This window comes from Apaloderma vittatum, unplaced genomic scaffold (genome assembly GCF_000703405.1).
Source record: "Apaloderma vittatum isolate BGI_N311 unplaced genomic scaffold, ASM70340v1 scaffold4398, whole genome shotgun sequence".
In the NCBI taxonomy this organism is placed as follows: Eukaryota; Metazoa; Chordata; class Aves; order Trogoniformes; family Trogonidae; genus Apaloderma; species Apaloderma vittatum.
In genome coordinates, this window is record NW_009731092.1 from 4,107 (window position 1) to 30,828 (window position 26,722).

The following is a 26,722-nucleotide window of genomic DNA, read 5'->3' on the forward strand; positions in this document are numbered from 1 at the left end:
GTGATAAAGACACTGTTCATAGAGAGAAGAATGACACAAGAGATTGCAAAGCTCAGAGGATTCAGACAGACATTTGAATGATTTCTCTTTGTTACGTAACTTCTGGCATCTCTCGTAGTTCTGTAGAAAGCATATCAAAATAAACAAAAACAAAAACCAAGCCCGAACATACTGTTAAAACATACTGACAACTTGCCTCAGGTTACCGATGAAAACAGGCATTCACCTCATTTATAAAGAGCAATCGCCTTGCATTTAGCCACATCATTTAGCTGAACAGCTCTGGTAACAGCTTGGAAGGGTGAGCAAATAAGTGCAAAATCAAGCCAACAGGCTGAAACTCTCAGGTTCGATCAGGCCAAGGCTTGAGAGAGTGTGCTTACTCCTTGCCTCCTGCATGCATGCTCACTAAGTCAAGAAAATAATACTTCTAAGGCTGAAAAAAACAGAGTCCGTCAGGTTTAAAACTATGACGTGATTTCTTTTGAGAATCTTATCTCTGAAATTCTCACACAAATACCCATCTGCAATATCCACTGTAACAAACTAAACGCTTCAGTCAACAACTCTGTCAGGTAAATGTTGGCTCCTGCCGAGGAGGAAAGCCACTCTGCCTACTTACCGTTGTCTCCGTTAATCCACCAACAGACACCGAGAGACCCAAAAGCACGTAGTACTGGTATGTCGGCAAACCCAACAGCTGGGTGATTCGAGGGAAAGCTTCTGACGCTGCATTCCAGTTTAGAGTCTCTTTCTCTGACCTGGGGAAAGGAAAAAAATAATCTTGTATGTGTGTGCACTGCCCTTCTTTTCTACACACTCCCAAGACGGCATCCTCATCCCTGGTTTAGGAAATGTTTTTCAATATATTACCTTGGAAATATCCTCTCTAGCTCTTCTCGATGAGGTATGTGTGGAACTGGGGGATGGTCAAAATGTAGAAGAGTAAGGAACACTGATCCTGCGTGAGCTCGAAATTTATCTATTTTTTCAGCCGACTGTTGAGCCAGCCAGCACATAATCTGTTTGCAGCTACAAAGAAGAAAACAAGTAATCACATTATTTAATCAATGGAATGCCTATTTAAATTGTTTCAACAACACAAAAAATATCCTGCTATGAAAGTATTCTGGGTCAAGTCTTTGTAATGAACATACAAGTGATTTAAGACAGCAACAGGGTGAGAGAATCTTTAAAGTTTTATCTTCCACAGATCAACCAAAAAGCATCAAGACTCTAAAATTACACAGCATTTGATATCCATATATCACCTTTCATCCAAAAAGATACAAAGGTGCTTTATGGTTTGGATGAACTGCTGTATTTCAGATGGAAACAGATCAGGAACATGGAGAAAAGCACATTTTCAAGTAGAAAATTGCACACGTAGCAGAGGACAAGGTCTCTCCCACATCTCACATATCCCAAATAAATCACTCCTTCACCTCTGGCTAGTTTTTAAATTGCCTACATTCCTAACTCCCAGCTACAATACTGTGTTCCACGAGGCCCTTTACACCTCAGAAAGGCCAACTAGTGACAGTAAAACCAGCTCGGAGTCCTTCAGTTACAGCAAGACCCAGCATAGTCAGAAAATGTGATTCAGCTGGCAAGAATGCTTTTCTACGTTCCATGTGAATTATCTCTGTCTGCAATAAAAGGAAGCCGCTGGGCAACGGGCACTGGTCGAGCAGCGCGTTCCTACAGAATCCAGTATTTTCCCTCAAAATCAGAACCTCAGTCTATTTTTCTGTATTTCCTTCCTATTAATTCTGCAAAGAAGCCAGACTCATCTCCGCATTTTATCCCGTTCCAAACGAATGACGCAACGCTCTGGCTAAGCGGGCAAGTTTCCTTTCTACCGAAGCGAACAAGCCTGGCAAGCTGCGCAGGGGCAGCAAGTACGGACGGCATCTCAGCGCTGCGCTGCGTCCCAGAGGTGGGACTGCCACCCGGCTTCTCTGAGTAACGTCAGGCTCTCTGAAAAACCACTGCAATATTCACAGCGTCCCTACGGGCGTAGCCTTGGCGCCCTTCTGTCATGCTCAGTAAAGGGGTAAGTATACAAAATATAAGCAAAGCTTTCTTCTCTGGACTGGAACGTAGTTGTAAGAGATAAGACAAACAGCACAATTAGCATACATGTCAGCACTAATTAACTCCACTTCGTTCTGAACCAGCAGAAGCGTCACTTCCATTAAACTTGTCATAGCAGCTTCACGCACCCTGTTGAAACAGAGATAACATTAGAGTAGTTACAGCGGTATTTATTTAAATAAACACATCAGCAGGGAAGTTAGAGGGTGGCAAAAATTTAAAACAAGGAAAGCGTTGACTGCTGAGAGCAACTAGGGGGGGTCTGGGAGGAAGAGGAGTGTGTACGGCCGCACCCCCAGCCCCGTTCTATGAAGTGACGCTCACGTTGCACCGCGGGTACAAGGGCCATCCTAATTTCCAGGCAAGCCCCCCGCCTCGCCATCTGAGTTTTTATTTCAGCCAGATGTTGTCCGGGTTATTCTTTAAGAATGTGAAAATTGGCAATGATTAGTAATATCTACTGCACAAGTACGCGCTTTTAAACTGAAGTTTAAATCTTAGTCTGTTTCAAATTATCTTTTCAAAAGGCCAACCCACATTTTGACATTATCGTATTTAAAAGTGGCATATTCTTGTAAATTTTCAAGCTTACTATTTCAAAAAGAAGTGACTTGGAATGGTCTAAAACTTTATGCTAAATAATAATTAGTTTCATATTTAAAAGTGGCATATCCTTGTAAATTTTCAAGGTTAATATTTAAAAAAAAAAGTGACTTGGAATGGCCTAAAACTTTATGCTAAATAATAATTAGTTTCACAAAAAAGATTAGTTAAAGTGACACCAAGTTGTGCTTGAAATGCGTCTTATTTAAATGGTGAAGATCTTCTGCCTTCAAAATCTCTAAACATAATATAAGAAAGATGAGTGTCATTTCAATTAAAGAAAAATAAAGATCAATACACCTGTTCTAAACCACATGCCTTGTCAATACATGAGTTGTTAAAAGTTGTTTCTTTCTTAAGACAAGGGCAATACCATGGCAGATCCTCAACTGGTGACATGATTCTGCAGAAGACCGGGACCAACACATTGATCACATTAGTTACCCACAGTAATGTCATTTTTTCCCAGTAATAATTTAAAAATAAATAAATAAATAAATATTTGAGATACACCTGCCTATCGAGAAAAGAAAGACTCCTGTTCCTAATTTCCAAAAGAGGCTGAAAATAGTTGCCTATGCAATCTAATACTGGGTGGGACTTTTGTTATACTTCCTAATTTCCAAAAGAGGCTGAAAATGGTTGCCTACGCAATCTAATACTGGGTGGGACTTTTGTTATAATGGTAAAAAAGGTAAATTACATCATTTTTTCCTAAGTAGCTTAATACAAGTTTGGCAATCTTTCATCAAAGTATGTTTTCCTAGTTTTTCATACAGTATCTGCCTATTAGATATTCACATCTAACACCTGTAGACAGACTGGACAAGTCCCAGCAAACAATCTGTCAAAAGAAAGGTAAAGTTTGCATATGGAAAGTAAAGGTGGTTAAACTTTCCCACGATTCCATTAAAGACAGACAAAAATCACACAGTGAACACAAGGCCTCTCCAGAGAAATGGCAGTTCTCCTCGTATCTTTCCATCTTTGTCGATGGTTTAGAAGAAAGAGAATGAGAGAACACTCATATTTGAGAGGCCACAGAAGCATTTAGCAGCCAACAGTTCGCTATGAGAAAAGATTTCCCTTCCCCCTTTAATTTACACGTTTCTTGACTTGATTGTGGTTGGCATTGCCAAAGAAACTTAAAAGGAATCTCGTGCTCAAAGCACATTTGAATGTTAATGGGTGTTGGGAATTTAATTTCCTCAGGATTTCTTTGAAAATTTCCACTTTGTAACAGTTTAGTTTTGGTTTTAAATTAAGACACAGACAGAAGGATAAACAATAGGTGTGGGGAACTGCAATGAGAGCTGTCAGATGTGGAAGTTGACTTGAATATCTAATAATACTTAGCCAGGTTCTTATCTACTTCAGTATCTCACCTAATTATGAAAGCAAAGAGCTTGGTACCTCTTCCCTTTCTCTGACCCCCCACCCTATACAGTTGCTCCTACGTCTTCTTTCAGCTACTCCTGCCTCCCTTTTGTGCTACGACATTCTCTGAGTGAGAGACCCCTCATCTCCCTTTTCTGCTCTGACGCTGAGGAAGGAGAAGAGGGAAATCCAGACTCCAACTCTCCCTGCACAAGCCAGAACGACCTGCTCTTGATCCTTCCTAGTTTGCATCCTTGGTTCCTCTTCTAAGTTTGAGATGGGTGATCTGGTTTAGAGGTGAACTTGTAGTGTAGGGTTAATGGTTGCACTCGATGATCCCAAGGCTCTTTTCCAACCTGAATTGTTCTATGATTCTATGATTCTATGCCAGACACACCTACTTTCCCCCGGTTTCTCGCCCCGTGCTGTTATTTCCCTGTCTTAGGACAATTTTAGCAACCGGTGCTGAAGGCTGAGGAGCTGGGTGTCGTTATACAAAACAAGAAAAATACAAATACACAAATATTAACTCATGCTGATAAGTAGTTTGGATTATTTGCCCTCTCTATTTTTTCAACACATTTGTAAATATTGAAGTACCCTAGAGGAACAAGGCCAGACAATTAAAAAGTGCCCCACGCTAACATGGCACAAAATATCTTTTTGCCACCTTGCGCTGCTGAGCTCACACTTCCCTTTCTGTTCAAAGGCAGAATAGCTATTTGCTGGAATGACGAGCCCCCAGTGACTGATAATGACTCGGCAGAGCAGGAGCACTGAAGTCTGACCGTGGTACAAACTACCTCATGATTGCTGGCAGGGAAAGCTCTAGCACGACAGGCACTGCACAAAAGAAAGCACAATCAGAACTTTGCTATAAGACAACAGTTGGTTACAGGGTGTGTCACAGCAGCTCCCGCCCCTCACGGTAATTACAAATGTACTTCACAGCACCTGCCCCTGTGTTCATGATATTGAATAAGTTATCCTAAAGAGGACAATGCCACTGTAATTAACTTCTTTCTTTCATTTTTTTAAAGTCAACCTGGGTCTACCAAATAGAATAACGACACTAAAGTCAAGAGTGAGTAGGACCGAATTCTAAAACAGGTATCTCAGCCAAAACAAAACGTTCCCAAAGTGGCACAATGCATGCCTGGCATCGCGTATTATTTCCTCGGAGGTGAGCTGGGACGGGCAGGCTACCTGTGGCTGCCCAAGCTGAACGCAGCCAGTGCTCCAGAACCCAGCTGCTGCGCTCGCAGCACGGAGGAGGGAGCAAGCAAGTGGCTGAGACCATTTTGGCCACAGAAAGAAGCAGAATGATGAGCTAGATGATGAGCTAGAATGATGATTTAATTCTTGAATTCTCATAGCTGAAATAATTAAAAGCCTAAGCTTTCGAATGAGGCTGTAACACCACAGCACATACCAAGTTACGATCCATCTCAGTCAAGTCACTAGCCCTGAAAAATCTGTCACTGACACGTTATGCAACTGCTCCCTCTCCTGGCAAAAAGTTCCCACAACACAAACGTACAATAGGAGAGTTCAGCAAGTGGGAGTAAAGGTGTTATTTCAAAGAAACAGACGTAATGTTTTAAATCGCTGGACTGTTTACAACTAAATACATTTCTGATACTCACTAAAAGGAAATAATGTCATTCAGAAAACCAGAGTGAGGCTGAAGTCAAAACACAAGCTTCGCAACTTGCAGGGCAAATGACAAATTCTTCCATCTTTCACTTTCTACTTCTCTTCCCCCGCTGTACTTCTCCCTATACTTACATCATCAAAAGCTTGGAGCTAGCTATTTCTAACAGGTTCGGAAAAGACATCAGTTTTTAATTAGACACCAAAGACGACAGTTCAAGCCCCAGTTTGCAAAGCATCTTACCATCCTCCAACATCTCCCCGGCTGTCCGTGGTGTAGTCAGTCATGCCACTAAGCAGCACAGCATAAATATGAGCAATGTTATCTCTGCAGACATATTCTTCCTGGGATCCTTCTCCCTTTACACCTATTGTCTGGCAAACTCTTTAAAAAGAGAAAAAGGGGATGAGGAGGGAACCATAACACTAGCGAGGAGAAAGATTAATATCACGGCTTTCTTCTGTTACCTAATAAAATTCCCCAGACGGACAATATCCTCAACACCTCTAACATCTGCTACACAAACCCGATAAAGAATATTTCGGAGCCTACTGTGTTATACTGGACCTGAGGACTTAAAGGAACACTAGCAAGGCTAAAAACCCGACAGATATGGAGATTGGTTTTATGTCTGTAATGCTACAAGAAGAATGTGCTTAAAGCAGCTGTCTGAACTTTCCTTAAAACAACGTTAGCCAGAAGAGCAAAGCACTAACCCAGTGTGCACTGAATCTGATATTAATAAACTTCTTTACATGGAAGACACAGGGGTGTTGCGCTGTAACAGTTTCAGAGCATATGCACTATGGTACCGTTAACACGAACTGCCCTGTTGCATGTCAACATAGAAAATATTCCTTTAGAAAAAATACAATCCCTTTAAACTGATTCAATCTTCTTGTTAAGACAGTGGAAAAAACATTCTTTTCCTTCACTACAGCTCACTAAACTGCAGCCCATGGGAAAGGCAAACTTCAGAATATACTCTAGCCAGTCAGGTAATCGATTTAAAAACCCACACCACCACCAGAGTCGTACTCCATCCTCCGCCGTGTGATAATCCCCTGAATCAAAGATATATTCAGTAATGGAGAGGCAGACAGTCCCACACTAAAAATGTGTACATCATTGTGTAACTGATTTTAACAATCATGCTACAAGCTCACAACAGAATGAACAGGAGAAAGCTTCTGAAGAAAGAATTAAACAAAATAAGGATGACAAATATACTTTGCAATTGCTATTATGGCATCTCTTCTGGCTGCTGCAAAGCTCACGTCTGCAGGGGAAATTAAGGTAACTCTTTTCAAACCTTCCAAAACCTGAAAAAAAAAGGCTATATTAAAATTCAATTCATTATTTACAATAAATGTTAAATTTAGATATTGTAGTAAAAGGCACGCAATCATGTGTGAAAGAACTAAGGAGGCAACAGCGTTGGGTTTCTCACCAGGATCTGTCAGCATACTTCACTTTTCCCTTTGGACAAACGTTTCATAGCAAATGGGTAATTCCATCTCTGGCTTTTCTATTAACACTACTAAATCAGGACTAAATTTAATTATTGGAATCTATGGTAAGCTAAACCCACGACTATTTTCTGGAGTTGCTGTATGTTATAATCCAAACCCCTTTCACAAAGACCTTTAATTATGATCATTATTATTTATTTGATTCCCATCATAGGTTTAATTCCAAATCCCGTGTGTCCTCTTCTTACTACAGTGATCATATTTTCTCACCTGTTGGAGCCTGCCCTTTAGCAAAAATCTTGGAAGGGCCCCAAGAGCTCGTGAAAAGCCACAACGAATCATTTCCTTTGTGTTTTGTAGTTCTGAAATGTACTGTGTCACCAGCTCATCTAGAAGAAATACAATTACAGAGTGAAAAGCAAGTAACACATCATTATCATTACATATTTGGCTAATAAAAAAATATAACAGGAAGAGCTTTCCCAAACAGAGCAGCTAGAAAATTTTATAATTCATGAAATTAAAAACCAGAATACCTTGCATTTCCTACAGAAAAAAGATCAATTTTTTAAGAAGCTCACTGTTACATGAATTCTCGATTAAAAAACACTGTAATATTTTGAAAATCCAAAGAATAAGCACAAATTTCTATGCAAACACAGCGGAACAAGTTCTCTTATATTTACAGGTCATCATTTCCCTGACTAGACAAGTGAAGCAGGGATGCTGTGCCCAGACTGTGTGTGCTGCTACACAACAAAATGGCTCGAAAAACAGCAGCACAAAATGCACAAGAGTAAACTGAATTGGGCATAGGAAAAAGAGGCTCAACAATGAAGGGGAGTGATGCAAAGAAGAAAACGAGGATGAAAAAAAAGAGTCAGGAATCTAACTACGTATTTCGACCACAGGCTTTATCATGAGATTTAACAGAACTTCCCTTAACCAGATTTCTCAGCTACTACACTAAATTTCTCTGTAAAATGCAGAGGGGAAAAAAAGGTACTCCAGAAAAACTTTAAAGAATAACTCAGAGAGCTGCAATAAACACAACTCTGGTTCAAAACAGAGCAAGGTCGTCATTTTTCTCTTTACTCAACATGCACGTTTTAATCCCCAAAGAAAAAGAATCCAAGATCCTAGGAGGATTACAGAACTGTGCCACTGCCTACTGTCATCCAAGATTTAAACGCTTGAGCAATATTTGTGAGAGGAAGAAAGAAGAGTTACCATAAGAAACTATGCATTAATCATAACTCCCAAGTGGCTTTTTCTTTTTTTTAAATCCCTGTGCAATAGGCAGGCCTCGACTAGTTCCTCACACCAGGGAACTAGTTCCCTGTCCAGAGGTTAGCAATACCTTCACAGGAGCACACCTGTCATTTAAAAAATTTCCAAACTGCTGGAGCATAAGGAAGAGTCTTGAGGCCATCGGCAGGTGCCACGCTTGCTTAGACAGCACGACATCTGAGACAGTAAGAGCCGTCGCAGTCTTCCCTGTGACTGATGTACATTTAAGATTGACATTTTAGTCAAATGACGTAAAATTAAGACATGACGAATAGCGCACAGGCAGCTCTTTACTTCTAACGACTTAGCAGTTATGCTAGTGAGGGTAATGCAAATGCTAATACCCTTCTAAGAGTCTTCGGCTTCATAAAACAACGTGGTCTAGATAGTGTCTACAATATTCATTCAACATAACCCATCCTGAAGGAATATTAAAAGAGAAAGTAATCAAAACCAAACCAGAGCACATCAAGGTAGAAAAAATTAAAACAAAGAAAAGGTGAAAACAGCGCAAAAGAAGTGATTCAATAAAACTGTGGTCTTATAGGGACAGATTCAGAATGCTGAACCACTGAAGTATCTCTCATTTCTGTTTTCATTTCCATCTATCTGGTCACAGTGTTTAAATTTTACCAAAGGCTTTTCTTTTTTTTTCCTGAGACACTTAAACATGTTTAGATCTGCTTTTATCTAAGTATTGTCACTGAATGTCTTCTGCACTGTAGCTTACACACACACACTGTCACATTATGGGCAGGATTTTTCACAGCAGATTTCAGTTCCCCAAGATAAAGAACTTCACAGTCATGGAATACATAGTTTTTACTGACAGACAGATGAAAATAAAATTTTTCTTCGTTTGAAATATGTTCGCGTGTGTAATGGTACTTTTACCACCACATGTGGAAGAGGCTTTAAAGCAGTACAAGACCAAATAAAAGCACCATCAAGACAGAGCTCACTGGGGACTTTTTAGAACAGAAAAATTTCCAACTCAGAATTCCATTCTCTAAACCATTCCAGGAGGTATGATGAAAAATTTTGCCTGTGTCTACAAATCTGATTCCTTCCGTAGACCATCGAGACTACATTGCCATGATTCCTTCAAGCACAAGCCAAATGAAAAGTTAACCCAGAATCCAGGAAAAACCCATTAAGCTTCACAGGTGCCTAAGCGAGCACAGCGCTGAACAGCTGCAGACGTGTTATTGCCCAGTCATCCAGCAGATCCCCTCTCCCTCCTGATTTTGACATCCGGCAGAGTTTTCTGGTCCACTTTTATAGAAGCTTGAAACTTCATCCTTACATTAAAAGTGACTTTTCAACTCATTTTCATGATTTGGCATTGTCTCCTCCTGCCCGAAGCATTTTGTTTTCACAAAACATTACCCCTTCCCAAGGGTGGTTTTTTTTTTTCATCTGCCTCAGTATTGTATCACATCGGCTCATGCTGCCCACAAAAAATCAGGCATGCAGTGAAGGAAAGGGGTATTTTTTGAGGAAAAAAAATAGTAAAAGTATAGAGATTTAGCAATATACAGAAGATTTAGAAACCAAGACAGGCTGTTTTTCCTAATACTCATTATCATGGTACCTTGTATTCACCTCGAGTCTAAAGCAATCAAAACCCCTAAGACCTATCTTAGACTTTCAGTTGGTTTTATCATTCTTTCCTGAAGCTTATTAAGGTCCTTTAAAACTGGTGATGCTCCTCCCCATTCTATCCGGTACCTCCCGAGTGCAAGTTAGGTCCAGCCCAGGGTTTTCTGCCTCTACTGTAAACATGAGTCATTACCCTGCAGAGCTGGATCAGCTTCTCCCTTGTCGTTGATGTAATATTCATTACAGAGCGCCGTCAGGGCAGAGACTGCAGAGTCCTGTAACGAAGGCAAAACTGTGAACTGGATGGATTTACTAAGGTCATACTTTATGGTAACTGCGCTTAGAATTACAAGGTTAAGGAAAAAAAGAGTGGGGTGTGGGTTTTGGGGTTTTTTTAATAAATTCCTTCAGCTACTGACATTTGTCTTCTTTTTATTTCTTCCCAATAGTAGTCTAGGAATAATAGGACAGGAAACCCATGTAAGAAAAAAAAAAGATTCTACTCTTAGCCCTTCAAAAGTACCAGTAAGCTAAATAAAGAGTGAAGACATTAACAGTAACGTATCAACTGTATTGTCAGTTCAGTTGAAGGACCTCCAGGATGACACTATGAAATACAGAAGTCGGTATTTAATCTTCAATACATTGATGACAGACTGGTAACAACCCATATTTGCCCAGAAAGCTATAGAAAGGAAATACGGAAAAAAACATGGACTATCCAGTATCACAATCCTTGTGTCTCAATCTTAGAGAAGAATCAAAAGTTGTGCATTTTGCCTGAACTGCCTCGTCTTTACAGTAGTTTTGGTCACAAAATCTCAAATCGTAACAGGAATCCTGTACAGGCTCTATATTCTACCCTCAAAACACCTCAGAGTTGTTTTCTACGCAAAATCAAGGACCTGAAAGAAAATCAGTATTCCTCTAAGTACTGTAACTACCACAGGCATTACAGAAGGAAAACCTTTACAGTGGTTTTGGTCACAAAATCTCAAATGGTAACAGAGGAATCCTGTACAGGCTCTATATTCTACCCTCAAAACACCTCAGAGTTGTTTTCTACGCAAAATCAAGGACCTGAAAGAAAATCAGTATTCCTCTAAGTACTGTAACTACCACAGGCATTACAGAAGGAAAACATCCAGAATTATCTAATTGCTGTAGGTCACAGAACCATGGAATGGTTTGGGTCTGGAGGCATCTGGAAAGGTCACCTAGCGCAACCCCCCGCAGCGAGCACGCGCATCAGGTTGCTCAGATCCTTCACGTTGTCAAGAGAATGGTTTTCACCCTACATGCATGAAGTTACATTGGAAGAGTGAAATGCACGTCAGAATAAAAGATTACTTTTCAATGTCTTACGCGTCATCTTTAAAATTTTTTTTCTCTCAAATATACAGAAACCAAATGGGAATTGACATTTACTCAACATCCTTTGATCAACATTAATGGTAACCAAGGAAGTCAAAATTTCCTAATGTCTATAATTAATTCTTCTAAGCTTGGTTTAGAAGTTCCAGTTATAAGACACACAAACTCTTTGAATAAATTGCTAATGCCAGAAGAATATTCCAAGAATTGAAATTTAATCTTTTAATTTTCTTCAGTGATTTGGACACATTCTGGTCTCTGCCTTCCAAGGAAGACTTTAAAAGATGAGCTATAAGGTATCTGCAATGGCCTTTTATTTGCATTGGCCTTTTATTTTTAAAACCTAACACAACATGTTATATTCTGATTGTCTCTGTGATGGCTACAATTTATAACAGGGCAGACAAAAACTGTCTTTATAATTCAGTAGAGCCTTTAAGAATGCAAAATCAAATTCTCATGGTATTACTTGGGAAAATTAAGGCAAGTAACTGGAAGTGGTAAGATCATGTACATAAAATAGCATGGAACTGACCCATCAATGGATTTCATATTCAGAATTAGACTAGCTCGAGAGCACAGGAAACAGATTTGCAACAGAGTTGAATGGAAAATTTAAGCACATTGTCCTGAATAGCGCTGGCTGTTCACAGCAATGTTCACACTGTTAAAAAACACACCCTCAGCACATCAGGCCTGAGGACATCATCCAGGGATTCTTTTAATTCTCACAGAAGTTCTTCGAAACTACCACAAATCAAGGTATCTTACCATATTATCGGTAGAGCAGAACAGACCCGTCAGTCCCTTTGGCCCGATGTGCACACAAGAACAAACTTTGTGATAATAAAGGCAGGGGGGTCGGACTAGACGATCTTTCGAGGGCCCTTCCAACCCCCAACATTCTGTGATTCCATGGTAACTGTTTAAGTATTAATCAAAAAGGTCCATTTGAATTTTGAGGAATTGGATTTTTAAAAAAAAAAAAAAAAAATACCCTTCTTAGCAAACTAAGAAACAAACATGGAAAAGAAACAACCGAAATTATTTCTGTATCTGTATTTAACGTGACCAAATGAGGAGGAAGTGCTGTACCTTTACATGCTGTTGTGCAGCGCTTGAAACATCAGGGAGACTTCTTAGACTGTCGTTTATTAACCACTGCCAGGCACCTGAAATAGTACAGAACGTAAGTAGGATGAAGTTGTTTCACTTTCTGAACTTCAGCATTCTCTGGTTTATTTTTTAGCGGCAGCTGTGCATATTGACATATTTCCTTGGTTTCCAAACAAACACGGCTGTGGTTCTCAACTTATATATCTATTCTAGTTATACTCTGATGCTGAAAACTTGACAAGAAAAAAAATTTCCGTAAACAAAGCTTCAAATAACATCACCATTTGTTGCAATATTTATGAATCTTATTATTATATTTTTTGTTAGGCCACCCAACCTCGCTAGTCTCCCTTCTTTGAAAAACATAATTCTTTAATACTTTAGCATAATGAATAACTACGAAGATACTGGAAGGTACAATGTAACATACCAATTATTGGGTCTCCACTGAATGGCATTTTTGACAGCGACAACTTTTCAATTAAAGTGCAGACTGTAAGAAAATAAATTTGATAATTGGATAAATATGAAAAAAAAAGAGAGAAATTGCAGCAATTCTGAATATACAGCCACATCAAGTCACATTAGCATCAATTTTAAATTGAGAAAAAATTGCAAATAGAAGGCAAAAACATGTAAAATTAAAATCTGAAAGGCAATTCCAGTTGCAAATCTTGCAAGTAAAAAAAGCTGCTATGCAGCAACTGTGCTCTAACATGAGTTAGTTGCATCATTCATGCAAATCCACCGTTTGCTGACATGTTTTTCCCCTTCTGCCATTTAAGGTGCAATGTATGTATCAGCCACTCCTGTGTTTCTATACCCACCTGTAAATGGCCATATAGCATCACTGATAGCAAAAACTGACTTGGACAAGGATAATACTACAGCCACTAAAAAACCTTATTAAAACATCAATGAAAGCTTCTCCTACTCCTTATTAGCATTTTTTGGACCTTCAGGGAGTGGCATCTGTTCACTCACAGATGTGTGTGTTCTCTGCACAGAGCCAGAAGCTACAAAATTGATGCAGCTTTATTTCCTTTGATACTTGGAATACGAGAAAAATGTAATTTTATTAATTAAGTCCCTGTTATTTAAAATCTATAAAATTAACTTCATTCTAAGCCTACAAAATGACCTTCAGAATAGTATTTTTTTAGTGTCTCAAGGCTGTTTGGGGGAATAGAGGGATGTGGGGAATAGAGTAAACACTGCAAACCTTTACTATACAGTAGATTGACCGCATTGCTCAAATGAAAACTCAGCACTTCAGGAATACAGGATCTTTCACCTCCTGGTTGATCAGTTCAAATAAAACAGATGGGTACACATCCATACTCACGCTCTGACTGCTTTAGAGTTGGGGGAGAGCAGGCAGAGAACACAAGCTACTATACAATGCCACCTTTTTTGTTTTCCTCTCCTCCCACAAGTTAATCTTTGAATCTTACTCCAGGCTCTGTACACACTTCATCTTCTTCTTCATTTATAATCAACTCACTGGGCTCCAAATCCACTCTTGAATTCAGGTCTCACTATGGTAATGTCACACAATCAGGCTCCCGGTGCTCAAGCTCCATTCAATATTGTAAGTCAGCTTCTTTGTTGTAATATTTATTCCCAGACAAGGTTAAGCACGCTGTGACTAAACCCCAGTCTCTTCGGGTTCCTCCTTAGTTCTTTGCTTCTTTACGCTCTATTGTGGTTGAGACCATCATCTTCATTAGACATGCAGGCAATTTGTGGAACATTTTCAATTCTTCTCTTATTCCACCCACACAGCTGTATCATGCCAAAGTACTGTCATTTGTACTTCTCCAAAACTATGAAATATTCAGCTGCTTAAAAAGCTAAAAGTTATTACAAAAATCTACCTATTCTTTCAGCCTGCATTATCATGTCCCAAGACTAAACTCATTCAAAGCCTGCAGAAATCCCCTTGCCCCCTTCACGCCTTCTATTTGGTTCCTCTTCCATCCTTGGTATCAAAACTCTTTCACCCACTACATTTGGACGGCTTCACATCTTCTAAGCCGGAATCTGCCACGTAGCACTTCTTTCCTTCAACCCACAGGCAGGAAACTCAGGTTGGCACCACGTCCTCATCCTCCCAGGCTACCCAGATAGTTCTTCCTGCAATGCCCTTCCCTTTTACAGTGGTCCTGTATATAATGATTTTCAAAATCCACGTGAACAATCCATCATCTTCTTTGTGTTCCACTTCGGGGTGTCTTTATTCTTCACCTTTTGCGCGCACACTTTTTATTACGATAAAATCGTTTAGTTATGTGATGGCATCTCTCTTAATGGACAGCTCATAATTCCTCTGGAGAGGAATCGTAGTAAATCAATGAAGGGAGCCCAATTCAACCCCCAAAGAAAGCTCAGTGTGTGGAACCAGAGAACAACCGTGTAACTCTCACACAGACAGGGTTATTCACACAGGTACTGGCAACCAATGCCCCGGTGTACTTGTCTTCTGATTGGCCTCCAACCTTTGTTATTTTTTTTATTTACTCTGCATGCTTTACTTAGGCATTCAACACAATATATGCAAAATGAAGCGGAAAACAGTAAACAGAAGAACTCTTTACCGCACATTTTCTGCTTTCATGCCAGAGCTGTGACACTTACCAGCCGGTCTCATCAGTTCTCCACCCAAACCCCTGCAAAGCAGAAACAGAGCCTTCAGAGAACAACCTACCACAAGCAATCTGAGTGCACTGCCTAGTGAGAAACAAAAACACCCTCAAAACTATTTCAGAACGAAAGCAGATCAAAAAAAATGGCAGTTTTGTATTTGATCAACTCTACAATAATTTTAAAATTTTGTCTTCAGCATGATTTATACAAAACCTTTCTGAATATTTAACTTTGTTCTTGCAAAAATGTGGTTCCACTCTTCTAATCTTTAATATAAATAATAAAAGACTGATGGGTTCATTCTGCTTTTCACTTGCTTCAGAAGCATTCAAAACCTGTGGGACTTGCTGCTGGACTTCTCAGTCATACAGCCTCTACAAGCTTCTGGACTTCCACAACTGAAAAGCAATTGCATCCCCCTTTTTTAACAAAATCTTTCTCTCTGGAATATTAAATAGAAACTTCACTTAACAGTTCCTATTTTCATAAATGTTAACTACTCTGCTTTCCTGGAAAAGTTTCTCACCCTTCTATTTTAGCCTTCTCCTTCCCTGCTAAAGCCTCCTCCCAGGTGGTTTTGCATTCACCACCACGAGCAAGGGGGTAAAAACTTCCAACACAGCAGAGAAGGGAGAGAAACAAACAGTTTGAGATGCTTCAGACCCCCCTGAATTAAGAGTGTGTTCTGTAGGGATGGGCTCACCAGCCCAGACCTCAGGCTTATCCAGCCCGGCTATCCCGCCTGAATGTAGCTCGGGCACTGACAGCGGCAGGAGGAGGAGGAGGAGGAAGTCTGAACTGGGCAGAAAGTGGGGAGAGGGAGAAGCGTCCTGGGGAGGGCAAGGCTGGATTCTACTCCTTAGGCTCTCCTGTCTCTGGGCAGAGGGGTGTCTGCTCACCCTGCTGAGCCACCTCTGCTGGTTCCATGGATCCCCCCAAGGTGCCCTGAGCGCTGCTCGGGGTGTTCTGCTCAGGGTCACCCTCTGCGGCTTCATTTTTCCATTTTATGAACCTTTGACCTCTGCCCTTCCTTTGAATATTTCCTTCCTCGATTCCTTATTCTTGTCTCCCTTCACTTCTCCTGCAATATTTCCTCCCTGAGGTGTGCCAAAACCTTAATCACCTGTTTGTATGGCCTCGCTCTGGCAGAAACTCCCAGCAAGGGGGAGGAACAACAAAGGCTTTGCTGTTTATTTGCTTGGGGTTTGTTGGGGTTTTTTTTAAATCCCTTTTCTTCTCTCCTCCTCCCTCCCCACAGTAAAATTAGTAGCTATGCTCAGAAGGCAAACTTAGCAATCCAAACAACTCTCAGAACTTTGTTCTTCGATTCATCCTTTTATATGAGCTTCAAAAGCCTAGATATTTTAAACAAGTTTTTCCATTCCCTACAAGTAGGTGCCTCCTGTAACATGCACTGGGTTTTTGACTGCTCAACATTTTCATTGGCTTTTCAGGTAATGCAGAGATGCCAACTCCACAACACTCTCATCTGCCACACATCAGCACTTCCTTTAATTGGGAAACCTTTGCTTTCGACAACCAATATATTAAGCTCAGTGTAATAATCCACAGCCTAGCTTATCACTGTAGGAAGCAAGCACAGATTCCACATCCCCGTGCTGATAAGGTCTTCGTATTATCTACCCCACCTTCCTGCCCAGCTGTCTGCTGTCCAGCTTCTAAAAAATTTGAATTAGAAAGCAAAGAAGTGATGCAAGGAGCCGAGACAGCGGCAAGAACAGTCGAGTGATGTGGCAAGGCTTGCTTCCTCTTCAACGTTTCTTTTCCCTTTATTTTGTCCTCACCCATTCCTCGCCTTTTGTCTGTCGTCTTACTGCAAACGAGTATAAAATCACGGTCTTATAAATTTGTTTGGTGTGCAACAGACTCTGCTGATGCAAGGATTCAGATACGGACTTCTGCTCAAACTACAAAGCCAGAACTGAGTCATAAAGGCTGCTCTTCTCCCCTTCTTCACGCTGCCAATAAGGAAGTCAGGCCACTTAAAGCTACTCTTATGTTAATAATTTGACAGCTATCCCTGCCTTTGGCATTACATCAACTCCATTTAATTTCAGTTTAGAGCTTCACTGAGGATTGCTGTCCCTGTGCAAGAATGAAGAATGGTGACAGTGATTTGCATAGTTAAGATTTCCGTGCAAGAGAGAAACTATAATCAAATTATCTTTGAAGGCGCTGCGATACCTTGTGCTCTCTGCATAACTTTTCAAGTTATTTCTTGCCTAGACATCCCAGTATGTCCACCAATATATCTCAATTTTTTCCCCTTTCCACAGCTCATACATATTTCAATTTTAAGAACTGAGAATTCTATCATAATCCTAGATCTTTCCTCAGCGTTTAGTTTGTCAAACGTGATGCGCATCTTTCTATTAACTTTATCTCACTCTACAGTATTTCACTAAATTAAAGAGATACGGATCTACCTAATTCAGAGATTCTGAATTTTGCTGTACAGTCAGTATTCTCTTTTTTTCCTTCCAAAGACACATCCACAAGTTGTGTCACATTATTAGATGTACCTGTTTCAAGGCTTAATTATTAATTCAGTTTGTAAATTGGCTGATGCAGTGCCCAGGTTCCACGAGCTCCTAAGCATTCCTTCCTACGTGCAGTTCCACAGCAACGCTTCTCTCCTAGAAACATCTTAGGATGAGTCACAATTTATTTGTGGAAAATACTATCAAAATGTATAATCCCTTGTAGAACCAATGAATTAAGATTACTGACCCAAGCATGCTGTTATCTATTTTAAAACAGGTACTGTTGTAGATATTTTGGTTTTAATTATTTAAAACATGCTTCTTATGCGAAGTTCAGAATTAATCTTTAAGATTATAAAAATAACAGTGACTGAGGCTGTTTAGAAATGAATAGCATCTACTTTTTCATAAACAGCCAAATGTGAAGTTAAAACAGCTGGAATAGCTGAAGAGATTCAATGGCAAACACTCAATTTCCAGGAAGCTAAGAACACCTCCTGAGTAAGGATTTTCACCTCCATATCAACAGTAACGAATTATTTTCCACTGGAAGTCTTTGTCCCAAATAGAATCGAGGTGTTTTAAATATTGCTTATTTACTTGGCTTTGGGAGTACAAAACGGCTTTACCACAAGGTGCGCAGAGGAGGAAAGAGCTATCTTTGAGCACAGATGAAAAAGCCTGTGTGGTTTGTAATAAAGCTCTTATGGTCATCCTCTGAAGATGCAGAAAATCATCTATTTTTAGGTTACTGTAAATTCGTTAAGTTGACTGTACATGTTCTACATTGTATTCCAACACCAGCAGACAACAGGTGAAATCCTGGCTCTACAGAAGGAGGAAGTTAGTAGCAAAAGAATTTCACCTTGTAGCTCCTCAGAAGGGAGCACAGCACCATCTCGCACAGCCATCACACTACCAGATGCAAAAAAGAATTGGACCTTGCAAGAGTTGTTCAGCTGAGCTTTGTTGCAAGGCTGGAACTGTTGGCTGATTAACTTCATCTGCCTAAAAAACTCTTGCACGCAGGCGACTGCCAAGAACCACATTTGCCCTGAAACCATCAAGATTAGCTGCAACCCTAAAGGGAGTTTCTCTTTCGCCCAGCACCTGCCAACACCTACGGGCTCCCTCACTCTTTTGGAAAAGCTGGAACTCTGAAGATGACGGCCCAACTTACGCTGCCTGCCACTCTAAAATCCTGAAATTGCTCGTCTCGCACAGCTGGCAGCGCAACGCACGCAGCCAGGCCCTCTGCGCGTTACAAGGATGAGCTCAAGCAGGGCTCGGCGTGCAGCACACCGCGCCGCCTCAGTCACCCCGTGTGGGAGTCACCGGCGAACGCGGCGCGTCCTGTCAGCCCCAGCCCTGACGGGAACCCTGAAGGCCCAATAAATGGAATGTTTGCTGAAATACACAAGTGCAGTGCAACTACCTGGAAGAAGCCCAGCAGATCTATCTGCAGCACTTCCACATCCGTCCCTAAATTACCCTGTTACCCAACCCTGTGTGTTGTGAGCTGCCTTATCAGGCTCCGAACTGGCTACAAGAAAGGAAGTAAAAAAGAATTCTGCACATCTCTGCAGCTGACTATTCAGACAAAACCCTTATTATCACATGACACATTTTTAAAGAATCTTAACAGAACTACTATTAAAAATTTTCTTGACGACTTTTCATAACGACAAGCATACAACCTTAGATGCGCTACAGAAATGCATCTGCTACAAAAAAAAGATACTAACTCTGCCGGTTCAGTGGAAGTGTAACATAAGTCAGGCTGACCATTAACACCGGGCGTAAACTGGCAGAGTGAATTCCTATCGCAAGACAGCTTAAGGCAACAGATGCCACAAGTTTTTGTCCTAGGTTCTAGGGTTTTATGTCTAAAAAAGTAATGCTTAAAGCAAATAAAATACAGCTCAATTTCTACAACTCTATAACTCTTACAGTACAAATCAGGTAAAACATCCAAGCACTCTGTTGAAGTGGCAGGGTTTGACCAGGACCTGCTTCAGAAAATTGGGCTCCCTGAGCAACCCTCAACTGGAAGTGCCCATGCAAATGCTGAACCCAACCAGCTCCGCTCAATTTTTACAACTCTATAACCCTTATAGTACAAAACAGGCAAAACATCCAAGCACTCTGTCCAAGTGGCAGGGTTTGACCAGGACCTGCTCTAACCAGTGCCCATTTAATACAGAAAATTGGGCTCCCTGAGCAACCCTCAACTGGAAGTGCCCATGCAAATGCTGAACCCAACCAGCTCCTCAAGCCAAACTAGTGCATAAGATGTGTCAGAGTCAAGACTCATGGAAGGAAGTACAGACCGATGTGCCCGGGCTTGCATTCGCCTTTCTCAGCGTGCCATGGTACACCCAGAGAAGGTCTTATACAGGAAGACAGACACTTGCATTTTAAAAGAAAATGTTAATACAGCAGAGGACAGGATTTTCTACAATTAGCACAAACAAATTTGAAGGCTTCAACGATACGCAAAATTGAGAGACTGTGCAGTCCCTGTCTGAAGGATCATGGCCATCACTCCAAATCGGGTGAAAGATGTCACAGGACCAGCCAAACAAAGAGAGTTGGTTCGGTGTAAGAAGGTCACTGTTGCAGTACTTTGGCTTTATTTTTTTTGACTTGACTTACGGATTCAATGGACTCCTGAGTGTTAAGACAATCAAGAAACTCATTCAATCATGACCCATTTTCCAGCTGAAAATTCATAAATTAAAAATCTTAAAAAATCACAGCATTTTTACACTTCACCTCCTTTTCCCTTTCACACAGACCAACGCAATTTCTGACAGCAGCTCGATCAACGCGTTAAAAGCCATTCAGTCCACAACACGACAGCTATTTTGCTGCCAGAAGTAAAGTAAAATACCTAACGAATAGTTGAGACATGAGGCTCTTGCTTTTTTGTAAATGCAGTTTAAAAACTAGAAACACAAACGAAACACACGGGTTTTCAACATTCCTACAACACAAAAAAAAAATTCCCGGTAGCAATTTCTCAAATGGAAATCTTTGGAATATAATGTGCAATAATTACTCATCACGGAACAAGTTTGGCTTGTTTCACTAAATGCTTGCCCAGCAATACTCAAATTGCTAGTTTGTTTTTATAACCTAGTTTATTTTCCTTGTCCTATTTGAAAATATTTTATGCATACCGATATTTTAAAATATGGATTACAGTAGACATCTCTGTCTCAGCCTAAGTATTAAACAGCAGTGAATCAGTTGGGCTTGGAATTGAATTACAAGTCTTATCTAGAACAAAAACATTTCTGTAGGCATCTTATAAATACCATTAAGTGCAAGAAGTGCACATTATGACAAAAACAAATTACACCCAAGCTCCACCCTGACATTAAAGAATTTACGGGAGCCAAGACAGCCACCCACAAAGACACTAATATACAGTATCAGCATTAAAACCTTCCGCCAGTACAACCTGACTTTGGAGTGGAAGTTTCACAGCAGTTTCTATGACCCTCAAGAAGGAAATTTTACATTTCTTCAGAAAATTTCAGGAGATAAAAACTTACAGAAAAATTCTTCAATTTATAATTAATAATTACACAAAAAACTACTTAAGGTTTCCTGTTTTTCAGATACGTCATGTACAAAGAAGTGAACTAACCTGCCCAAAAGCTAAAAAAATTTGTCAGTTAAAGCAGAAAAAAACCCTCCTTTACTTATACAATCATTAGGGAATAAAAGTCATTAATTATGTTTTGATTTCCTTAAATTTAGGAACAAACTCTGACATCACATACCAGTTTTGATTCACGTTTACTCAACAGTAAACTCCCTTTATTCTCTGGCAGATACAATAAATAGTAAATGGCAAATGAAAACCAACTCAGTGAAAACTCATTTACACTTTCTTTGGCACAAGAGTTGAAAAATTGCACTGAATCTTTTGTGATACTCTTGGTCTACTCATCATAAGTGATGAAGAAAGTAATTCTAGAATTTAGATGGAAGTGCCTTCAAAATAAACACATACATACATTTTGGACTCGTTAACTTATTAGCTACGGGTCATTTCTACAGACCTGCCTGAGCCCTACGAGTACGACAGCACAGGTGAATAATGGCAAAGAAATTCATTACACCCTGACGGAGCCGGGGATTAATGAGCATATTCTCTTCCCTTCTTTTACTGTCTCTACCACAACACTGAGACCAGTACTTAGCACTTTCCCATTAACCCAGCCTGCCTGTGAGCCGCCCGCCCTGGACGCCAGGACCATTATAAACCAGCAGCAGCCCGTGTCTCGGGCAGAGCCAGCACAGGCACGCGCTCGCAGCTGCACGAGCTGAGGCACTGGCAGGGGGAACTCATCCGTACAAACCTAACACCCCCCCCGGATCCTACTGTTAAGTGATACTTTCCAATATGAAAAGTATTTCTTTTGGCACCCATTTCCTTACCTGTACAACTGACGACTGCAAAGCTGGAGGGGAGAAAAAGAAAGCAACAAACAAATATGAGCAGAGATCGGTGATACAAGTGTTTTCATTTTTTCCCCTTGCATGCAACATCTATATATACTGTAAGCCATTTTAATGAATAAAATTAAAAGGAAAAATATTTTTAAATAATCTCTCTATAGCCATTTGAAATTTACATGAAAAAAAATATCAGTTTAACACATTCAGAAAACACCAATTTTCTTAATTCCAAATCCTAGCTGCTCCTGCACACACTCTGGAAGCTAGTTTGGCTTTTTAAAATACAATTGTTTGGCCCTTTTAAAATGATGCTACACCGCATGATGATATAAAATGATGGCATACTGATATATCACCTGTAAATAGGTAAATTATGGATGCAAGGATTTAGTAACAAAATCCTAATTAAGTAAAAAAAGAGAACAGGAAGGAGAGAGAAGAGACTCATGAGGAGATCTCTCTCGAGTGTGGCCACGTTAAGGCAACAGCCACGTATCTACCTGTAAGGCCAGTCCGTACGGACCAAAAGGGAGGAGAAACAGATGGGCAAAGCAAAACCAAGCCCAAGCCCATCGGTATTTCAGAAGTGTAACGGGAGAGTTAAAGAGAAAGCAGCTCAGCTCTGGAGCTAGCAGCACAGCGGGGGAGCAAGCACTAAATGAAACTGGAGGCAGACACTCGGGGAGGGACGCTCAGACACCACAGGCTGGAGTCTTTGTCCAAATTCCAGGGTCGAGGGTTTAGGCTGTGAGATTTTTTTTACTTCAGGCAAGGGCAAGAGGAAGGGGAAGAAGAGCTGTCTTTCCTGCAAACATGTGTACCAGGTTAAAAGATACATTTACACTTGCCACAAACCTCTTGATGGATTTTCTTAAGTCCCTCCAACGATTTTTCACTGAAATAATGTGTTACAGGCCTGCAAAGATATACAAATTTTTTAGGGCTAGTTTCCTAATAAAGCCATAAATATTTTTCCTTCTGTGACTTCTTCGTACTTTCAAACAGGAAAACAATAATTTGATTTCCCAATTATGGCAACAGAAATGTGCAAAGTTTTAATTTAAAATAGTTCAGCATACATAATAACATACGTTCTTTCCTTATCATGTAGCAAACTCATTCTCAAAGGACTTTTAAAAAAAATAAATCAGTGTCACTTACCAGTAACACTACCATCAGTAACACACCAACAACCCTTCTCGGCTCAGCTGTATTTTTGCACTGTAGCACTTCTGTGATTTCTCCATCAATTTCAAGCACTTCCTACTACTAAAAACACTCTGCACCTTTTTCTCTAACTTTTCAACTTACTTGAAAAAGTAATTCTTAAGATAAATGCAAATTCTTTTGATAGACACTGCTGGCAAATACAACTCCAATTTGTCAGTAACTCAATCCATAAAAATCAGTGCACGCTTTTGATATCTATCTTTTGAACTCAGTATATTTACAGTTGTACAATGACAACGTTGAATTTGTTAGACTTCACCACTTAAGGTATCTTTGTATGGCTGCATCAAAATATCCTCAGAAGTAAAATAGAAAAGGTTAGTCAGAGAGTAATTATCCAACTTGTAGTTTTTCCAATAAAGATTTTTCAACCGTTTTTTCACATGTGATTCTTGTGAAAGAAAAGGCAAATGACTCATTTCTTTAATCAAAACATTTAAGGAAAGACGTCTCCAAAGAATTTTGTTCATTATTCTGGCTACATCACCTATATGTAATACGAGTGTTCGTACACACACACAGACATACATATATATATGTATATACACACACACACACTGGGACCAGCATTCAGCAGCGACAATTAATTGAGTCCAACTCAACAAGCTGCTTGAGGAGGTATTTCTCTTAACACTGAAGACAAAAAACCCTGTTCCCTCACCAGGAAGATGGCCTGCTTGGGGGGAAAAGGGGTTTAATCTGTATTTAAATGACAGCTTTGAGCTCTCCAAGTAAGGCAACAAATCATCTCACTTTTCTGAAGATGAATTTAGTTTATGACATCGCCAAATAAAATGTGAAGGCTTGGCATGACTGATCAAAACAAACAAAAACTCAATGGAAAAGAAGTTCACTGGGATGGAGATCTCCATAATTACACTCAGGCAGCTTTCAATAGACCAGACATGAAAGGAAAATTTATAGCTAAGATAATCTTGCATTTATACCTATTATTCTCTTCTGCTAGTTTACACAGTGCATGGGTGATCTCAGCACAGGCAAGAATTGCCCCATGGCGCGTGTGCAGATCGGTGCCCACTGATAACGGCAGAAGTCTTGGCAAAACTGAAAGAGATTAAATAATTTATTTTTTTTAGACAAAGCATAGTGACAGATTACAGTTCATGTCTGCCTATAAATAACACAGGAAAACCATTTCTGGAAAGTCAAGCCAATATATCTTGGCCAGGATATGAAAACCAAGTTTTAAAAACGTAAGTAAACTCTGACAAAGCATCCTAAACCACACCAAGAAATGTTGTACTCACAGCCCCCTCCCTGTTTGGAGCAAATAAAACGACAAACTTGCTACGAGGCACTGGGCTGGGCTAGGGTAAGGTCTAACTACCGACTCCCCTGGGTGTCAGCTCTGCCTGTCAGCACATTAAAAAGCAGCGCCCGCGTCCTCGGAACGTGAGCGGCCCAGCCAAGGATGCCCAATTCATGCTCAGAAACATCTGATTGCACACAATAGTCAAAAAGGAATTCTTCTGAAGATGTCAGACTGGACAAGACAAAACAGATCCCCCCACCCTCTACATCAAAGCCGTATCCGCGGGCTGGCTGCCCGATTCGTTGCAAAACAACTACCCCCACCCTGATTCACCTCGGAACTGGCAGGGTCCAGCACAGCCGAGTAGCCAAAGCCCAGTCCCCAGACAAAGAAAAAAAAGAGATCTGGCAGTATTCTACAATTTTTGCCTAAAACTGGAAAACTGGTAAAGCTGTTAGTGTCACTACACCGTAAAGTTGCAGGGGAATCCTTAATTTTTGTGAATCTTTTGTGAATTTTTGTAAATCTTCACCCATTTCTGCGACATGAGCTCGAACACTCGATCGGGCAGGCTGTGCAGAAGGGGCTGGGTACCTACCCACATTCGCCAGGTACTCAGGAGCCCGTGGAGTGAGGTTATGCAGAGCTTTGGTTGAAAGTTCTCGAATAACACTGTAAGATGCAACAAAGCATTTTTTTAATTTGTAGAGATTGGCAATTTAGTAGAAAAGAATGTTAGGAAGGGACTTCTGTCCCAGAACAAAATAAAGACCTCCACAATATTACAATTTACAGGATCGTCTGTCCATCCTATGCTTTCCCTCCTCAAAAAAAAGCCACCAAAACAGAGGAGTGGACCAACCAGGCAGCCTACAGCAAGCTTTTAGCTACAGGAACAGAACTTATTGCTGAAAGAGACAAGGAAAATCCAAGTGTGGATGGTAGAACCTGAGGGCTCATTCTGTGCATTGGCAGGGATGCTGCAGTAAACGACCATTATTTCTCATGATGCAAACTATTATCAGCGCTGATATAATCTCATTTGTGTTATATGTACACATTTTAATCTTCATGAACACTGAATATGACTAAGCACCATCTCTATGCCTGAAATCTACTTTAATTATGATAATTGTAAGGTGATGGCGTTCACCCCTCACGTACGCTATATCCCATATAAATGTGTTTTATTAATCTATTAACAGATTGAGGTCATGGCAAAAAGACAAAATTCATAAATGTGTTTTAAGTGACAATATGCTAGCGAGGTGGAGATGCCATCAGCTACTATTCGTTCAGTTTCCTCCGGTCAAATGCTACTGCAACCTCTAGTGTAAGTAAAATTCACAAAAATAATCTAGGAAAGCATGATATGCAGAACAGTCAGTTCCTAGGTATTAGTAATTAGATTTTATGAACTTACCTATCCCAGTGATTAATCTTAATGTTAACTAAATGATCAATCATTGGCTGTGTATACTCCGGAAAGCCAGCAATATACTCACTGAAAAAGAAATGTCCAGAGAGAGAGAGGACAGAATCAATGTCTGTGAGCATTTTAACACAAGCTACTCCAAAGATTTAAATTTAAAATTAAAAAAATTTGTTAAACATGCCTTGGTCCCAAATGAGATGCAGCTGAATGGAATAACACAATATGAAATATTTTACACTTATTGAAAAACACGTAAATCACTTCTGTAAAAATTCCAAATTCCTGATAAAAAATACTATGCATACAAAGAATCTGACAGCAAGAAAAAGCAAAAATATTGATCTACTGTTACATTCTAGAAAATCCAAATGTGCATATTAACTTGCACAACTATTTCAGATTCGAAAAACATATTAATGATGTAATCCAGAGTCCACAGTCAAATGTTTATAAAAATGTGCTACATCTGCATAAATACAATCATCCAAAATTGAATATGGGGTTTTAATTTGTCCTTTAAAAAAAAAATCAAACATACATAAAGTGTAAGCTTTGATAAAAAATGTTAAAGATCAA

The 26,722-nt window shown here is 40.0% G+C and overlaps 1 protein-coding gene across 1 annotated transcript in view; it reads right to left on the reverse strand.

Moving 5' to 3' along the window:
* Positions 1–622: 622 nt before the first annotated feature.
* The window catches only part of TBCD (tubulin folding cofactor D), a gene marked incomplete at both ends in the record, with an annotated part of 83,881 nt that continues 57,781 nt past the window's right edge, over positions 623–26,722 (reverse strand). The window contains 15 exons of the mRNA XM_009875048.1: positions 623–761; positions 874–1,032; positions 2,143–2,226; positions 5,975–6,115; positions 6,962–7,053; positions 7,474–7,592; positions 10,289–10,370; positions 12,565–12,641; positions 13,016–13,078; positions 15,223–15,254; positions 22,188–22,210; positions 23,064–23,124; positions 24,386–24,503; positions 25,310–25,383; positions 26,135–26,215. Of these exons, the coding sequence (XP_009873350.1) occupies positions 623–761; positions 874–1,032; positions 2,143–2,226; positions 5,975–6,115; positions 6,962–7,053; positions 7,474–7,592; positions 10,289–10,370; positions 12,565–12,641; positions 13,016–13,078; positions 15,223–15,254; positions 22,188–22,210; positions 23,064–23,124; positions 24,386–24,503; positions 25,310–25,383; positions 26,135–26,215 (1,345 nt within the window). The remainder of the gene's footprint in view (positions 762–873; positions 1,033–2,142; positions 2,227–5,974; positions 6,116–6,961; positions 7,054–7,473; positions 7,593–10,288; positions 10,371–12,564; positions 12,642–13,015; positions 13,079–15,222; positions 15,255–22,187; positions 22,211–23,063; positions 23,125–24,385; positions 24,504–25,309; positions 25,384–26,134; positions 26,216–26,722) is intronic.